This window comes from Belonocnema kinseyi, chromosome 5, assembly GCF_010883055.1.
Source record: "Belonocnema kinseyi isolate 2016_QV_RU_SX_M_011 chromosome 5, B_treatae_v1, whole genome shotgun sequence".
Classification (NCBI taxonomy): Eukaryota; Metazoa; Arthropoda; class Insecta; order Hymenoptera; family Cynipidae; genus Belonocnema; species Belonocnema kinseyi.
The window spans coordinates 76,640,218-76,646,912 of NC_046661.1; the positions used below are offsets into that span (position 1 = coordinate 76,640,218).

General features: G+C 23.6%; 1 protein-coding gene across 1 annotated transcript in view; it reads left to right on the plus strand.

Moving 5' to 3' along the window:
• Nucleotides 1-1,653, plus strand: part of LOC117173225 (regulator of microtubule dynamics protein 1-like) — an 8,425-nt gene extending 6,772 nt beyond the window's left edge. The window contains exon 4 of the mRNA XM_033361686.1: nucleotides 776-1,653. Within this exon, the coding sequence (XP_033217577.1) occupies nucleotides 776-1,123 (348 nt within the window). The 3' untranslated portion in view covers nucleotides 1,124-1,653. The remainder of the gene's footprint in view (nucleotides 1-775) is intronic.
• The last annotated feature ends 5,042 nt before the right edge of the window (nucleotides 1,654-6,695 follow it).

The following is a 6,695-nucleotide window of genomic DNA, read 5'->3' on the forward strand; positions in this document are numbered from 1 at the left end:
ATAACCATTCCTCTGTTTGCAAAAAAAAAATTTCATAGACATTAGACATTTTTGGTTGAAAATTCATCTATTTGGTTGAAAATTTAACTATTTTATTGAGACCTTATCTTTTTTTTGTAGAAAATTAACCTTTTTGGTTATTTTTTAATCTGGAATTATCTGGGAATTTTTAAGAACTTGGAAATAACTGGAACTATCAGGGATTTTTTTATTAAGTCAGGGAATTTTGTTGAGCCAGTGCTTCATTTTTCTTCAATTCGAATAGAAAAATTAGGTAACAATGATTCTTCATTTATAAGAACAGATGGATTCTATTGTATTGGTCTTTTTCGTTGAAAATTCGTCCTTTTTTTTAGAAAATTAACCTTCTTGGTTGAAAATTCATATTTTTTGGTCGAAAATTTAACTATTCCAGTTAGAAACTCATCATTTTTGTGTTAACATTATTTAACTATTCCACTTTTTGTTGAAACTTGATATTTTTTAGTTGAATATTCAACTGCTTGGTTGAAAATTGTTATATTCTTATGAAATTTTTTTTCCTTGTAAATTAGTTTGTTTTTTTTAAATTTTTTTTACGTACAAATTTCACTATTCTACTTTGCGCAAAAAAATTTGTATAGGCATTTAATTTTTTTAGCTGAAAATGCATTAGTTTATTGTAAATTTGTCATTTATGTCCGCCGAATCGCCACCTACCCAAACTTTCTGAAGGTATGTTTATTAATTTAGTATCTTTCCCCAAAAAATATAAAAAAATTTCTTTTATTTATAGAGAGCGATCGAGTTGAATCCAAGTGATGCGACAACCTTCTACTTGTTAGGAAACTGGTGTTTCCAAATTTCTGAGCTGACCTGGTACCAGCGAAAAATAGCAAGTGCAATTTTTGGAAAGCCACCCACGTCCAGTTACGAGGAAGCCCTTTCCTTCTTTGATAAAGCGGAGACTGTAGATCCCAATTTTTACAGCCAAAACCTCCTGATGCTCGCAAAAACGTACTTGAAGCTACAAAAAAAAGAAGAGGCTCTGAAATATTTGAAAAAGACTTCAGAATTTCCAGCCAAAACCGACGAGGACCAGCAGGCTAAGCAGGAAGCTTTAAAGTTATTGAATAGCATGTGATCTCGAAAATTTAAATCTTGAATAATCGATGATCAAAGCTTTATAATTATAATCCTTGATCGAACTCTTCAGTATTTGATAATTTTATATTTCAATCAGCTTCGATTAATTCTTCGTGTGGTGTCTTAAAAACGAGTAAAATTGTTATATTTCTCGTTTCTTTTTATGCATTTTTCACTATTCTCAGTCTATTAATGAACCAGGAAATGATCGGCAATAAACTGGACAATGAAAGTGAATTTATTTTTTGATTGGGAATTTATTTTTTATTTTTTAGCGGATAAAACGATCCAATCACTTCCTTTTTTAAGTTGAGGTCTCGGAATCACCACACGATTGACATTATTTTGAACTTTTTTGGATGATGACACTATTTTTCTACTGTTTTGAAAAATATTACACTAATTACACTCTTTCTTCATAATTCTCAGCCAATTCCATTTTTTTAAAAGATGTAAAACCACGTAACCTATCTGAATTGAACCAAAAAGGACGAATTTCTAATAAAATAGTTGAATCTTCAATCAAAACAGATCAATTTTCTACCAAACAGTTAAATTTTGAAACAAAAGATTAATTTTCAAAACAAAAGATTAATTTTCTACCAGAAAGATCAATTCACAACATAATAAATAAATTACTAAGCAAAAATTTGAATTTTCAACAAACAAGAATAATTTTTTACGCAAATCGAAGATTTTTCAACAAAATACATGAATTTTCTACCAAATAGTTGAATTTTCAACTTATAAAGAATACATTTTTGACCTAAAATGGAATAGTTAATTTTTCAGATAAAAAAATTAATTCCAAAAGAATAGTTAAATTATCAAATTAATAGTTTAATTTTCAAGACAAAGGGCGAATTTTCTACAAAAAGCAAAACATATAACAGTTAATTTTTTAACCAGAAAATATTTTAATTTAAATTAAAAATCAGTTAAATTCAACCACAAAAAACGAATTTTTAACAAAGGACACACATTTTTTAATGAATAGTTCTAACAGTGGATTTAAATAATGTATTTGAATTTTCATTTAAACGCATTGACTTTCAACAAAAAAGCGAATTTTATACAAAACAGTTTAATTTTTTAATACATTTTCAAACCAAAAAGACGAATTTTCTACAAAGCATTTGAATTCGCAACAAAATAGTTCAACTTTTAGTTAAATTAATTATTTTAAAAAAAATCGACCCAAATTGTAAATCTTGAATAAAAAAAATGAACTTTTAAGAAACCAATTCAACTTTCAACCAAAGAGTTGAATTTTTGACCTAAAAAGATAAATTTGCATCGAAAAATGTAAAAGTTTATATTTCAACCAAAAATATTTTAATAGTAAATAAAAAATAGTTCCCCAACTAAATAACTCAAGCAAAAAAGTTGAGTTTTTAAGAAAAACTTTAGTTTAAAAAATAAATAGATTAATTTTTCAACATACAGTTTAACTTTTTTACTTAAACGTTGAAATTTCAACAAACAAGAATTATTTTTTACCGAAATTTACGAACTCCAACATGAATTTTTCAGGAAATAGTTAAATTTTTAACTGATAAAGGATACATTTTCAAAAAAAAAGAATAGTTTAATTTTCAGATAAAAAATTAATTTTTTACAAAAAAAACTAATCTCTTACATATTAGTTAAATTTTAAAATTAATAGTTTAATTTTCTATACAATGAATTTTGAACATGAAAGTTAATCTCAAACGCTATCGTCTAATTTTCTACCAAATTGTTGAATTTTCAAGCCAAAAAGACAAATTTCACAAACCAAAAAAGAATGAATTTGTAGCGAAACTTGTAATAGTTTATTAGTTCAACCAACAATTTTTTAATTGGAAATCAACAAATTACCTCAATTTTCAACTAAATAGTTTAAACAGTGGATGTGATTTTAGTTCAAATTTGATTAATTTTTTGTTTATATTTATCTCGTTTCTACCGTTTTTTATCTAAATATTTTAATTTTTAAATAAAAAAAGATCAGTTGTTAAGCAAAAATCGGGCATTTAAATTTTTACTTCATATAATTGGTTTTTAATTTTTTTAAACTAATTTTAAACAAAACAGTTTAATTTGGTTCAAATAGTTGAATTTTCAAACCAAAAAGAAGAATTTTCTACAAAACAGTTGTATTTTTAATTCGAGAATAAATATTTCCTAGAAAAAATTTCATCTTTAGCCAGTCAGTTGAATTTTCAACAAAATAGTTAAATTTTTAGTTAAAAAATGATTTTGAACGAAAAAAACAATAGAATTTTCAACTAAAGTTCTGAATCTTCAACCAAAAATGTACTTTAAAGAAAGTAATTCAACTTTTAATCAACGAGTTGACGTTCTATCCTAAAAAAATTAATTGTTTACTAAAAAATTGAATTTTTAACAAAAAGATTGATATTCTGCCTGAAAACACGAATTTTTAACAAAGTACCCCAATTTCCAAACAAATAGTTAAGTTTCTTTCAAGTTCTTGAATTTTTAATTTTAATATATTTTAATTATTAAGCGAAACATAAAAAATCTTAAAAATGAAATTAATTTTTTATTTAAAAAAATTACTAGCTAACTGTCTTCACTTAAAAAAAATTAATTATTTTATACCTATAATTAAGTTGATAAAAATATAAATTGAAGTAGCAATTTTTATAATTAAAAAAATATAAATGATTATTTATGAAAATAAATGAAATAGTAAAATATAATAATAAAAATAATCAATTTACAGGTTTTATTTGAAGAATAAAAAATTATAAAATAAATTGATAATTTTAATGTGACATATTAATGTTATACAATTAACGAATATGAATTTTCTACAGAAGGGTTGAATTTAAAAAAAAATTCATTTTCAAGCAAAACATATTAATATTTATCTTGTTTCATTTTTTACAACAAAAAAAAAAGAAATTTCGACCTAAAAATATCAATTTTAATACTAAGAAATCAATCAAAAGGTAATATTTTATTTTTAAACAAAACACAAATTTGTCAGTCAGGAAATAACAAAAATTTAAATCTAATTCTTGAACTTCCGGGTCAAAGAGAAGAGTTTTTAACAAAACAGTTGACTTTTCAACCAAGAGGTATGATTTTCCAATAAAATTGTTAAAGTTTCAATAGAACAATTCAACTTTGAACCAAATAATAAAATTTGGAACCAAAAATATCATTTACAGATTAAAAAATAACGTTTTAAAGAAATTTTGGTGTTCATTTTTAATACTTTTAAAACATTATGTTAGAAAACTGGACATTTCGATTAAAAATCAAAATATTTTTTTCCATTTTACACTTTTTAATTTTAGATTTTACACTTCTAAATTCTTGCTATGTATAAATTTAATACTTGATCGAATTTATGACACCGTTTTTATACTTTTTTTTTTAATTTGTAACACTATTTACACTATTGTTGATATCTTAAGTGAGTCGAGGCCTGCCAATTGTTTATTTTTAAAATAGTTGAGTTTGAAATTTTCAATTTAGAACATTTATTTTAAATTTACTTAATTTTGCATTCTGTGGCTTTAAATTCAGGATGGCCGCTGGACCGGTCAACCGGGAAATTGAAGTGAATTTATCTTTTGATCAGGAATTTTACAAATTTTTAGAAGAAAAATTATATTTTATTACTTGAAATACAACATGATGTAATGCAGTTTAAAGTATGTTCGATTTCAACTTTTTTCTGAATGTTGAGTCAAATCGTTCACTTTTTTATTTATGAAATGATTTAGTTCACAATGCCTTATCCTAAAATGTTTTAATTAATCTTTTTTTTTCATTTTATAGCTTCGAAGGCTTAAACAATTAAAAATTTCACGGTTTTGGAATTAAACTTTTCTATATAAAAAATGTCTTAAATTAATCAACTCTAAATATCAATTAATTAATGGTTTTCAAATTTGAACAATAATTAATTTTATAAGACGAATTTAAATCTATTAAAAACTGAACGATTTCCTAATTTTAACGTAAAAAATTAAACTGTTTTCATTCGAATGCCATAGTAGTTAAAGAAATGTAAATCACATTTTGAAAGTTTATAAAAATTTTTAATTTAGTTGTTTCAAATAGCATTGAATCTTTAGAATTTCCGCGTGCTACATTTTAACTTTTATGTTTACAATTTTAATTATTATTTGCTCAAAGAAAACTTTATTTGTAAGTTAAAGTGCAAAGTTTAATGTATGTATCACATTTGAATAATTATTAATTTAAAACGACTTAAAATAAAAAAATTTAACTTCTAAATTTAAAAGTGTTCAGCTTAAAAATATATGTAGTTTAACCCTACCATTTGTAATGTTCCAACTTAAAATTATTTAAAACGATATAATATTATATATAATAATACAAAATATTTCCAAAATTTTCAAACAAGAATCTGGAAGATTTTGAGGTAATTTTTTTAATTTTTCAGAATTTATAAAAAAATGAGAAAAAATTAGAATTATTTAAAAATATATTTGAAAGTTCTGAACAAATTTTAACATTAATTAAAAATTTGAAAAGATTTGAAAAAACGTAAAAACAATGTAGTGTTTTAAAGATTTCGAAATTAATTTTTGAAACTTTTTAAGGTATGGAAAGGATACATGATAATAAAAACGGCTTAAATTGTTTAAAACGATATTATTTTAAACATTTACAAATTTATTTATTCATTGAGAAATTTCTGAATTAAAAATGGTTTAAACTTCAATTATGAAATGTTAAAATTCAAGTGTTTCATTTGAAAAGCCTTAATTTGAAGTCAAGTTTTTAATTACAACGGCTGTGGAAAATTTTTGCGAACCGGGAAATGGGCGTACATATTTTTCCTCGATTAAAAAGACAATCCTGAAATTGTTCAATTTAAGAGTCTTAATCTTTTAATTTATGTTTCCTAACTTCGGATGTCACAAATTTAAAAAAAAAAAGTATAATTTTGAATTTTTACTTTCAATAATGCTAAAACCCCGGAAAATTATCGGAAATTCTTGTCATGAACTAGAGTGGTTACCTTTATTTATAAAAATATTTTATAAATAATGGATGGTGGTTCACTAATATTTAGGTTCAATACATAATAATATTTGTAAAAGGATTTTTATGTCAAATCTTTATCCCAATCAAATATATGTTTAGGGAATATCTATTTCGTTATACTTCTAATTTTTTATATTTATATACAAATGATGTATTGTATTGCGGATTTCAAGATGATGAATGTTAATAATATTTTAATAAAAACAAATAAAAGAGTAAAGACTTAAGTTTTTTTAAAAATAAATATCCCATCTTTTTTTTAAATTTTATACTTTATAGAAATGAGTAATTATAATTGGCTTGACCAAAACTAATTTATCAAATATTATTATGATGAAAATATTTATTTGTCGCTATTTAAATTATAAGTTCACGTCAACACATTAATAACAAATATTTTTCTCATCGATTCTTTTTAAACTAATTGAAACTATATTATTATTATTATTACACCATTAAGCCATTTCCCTTTCGGGGTAGGCGTGACTCACTCGGCAGGGGAAAGGAGTAGTGTGTGGATGGGATAGAGATTT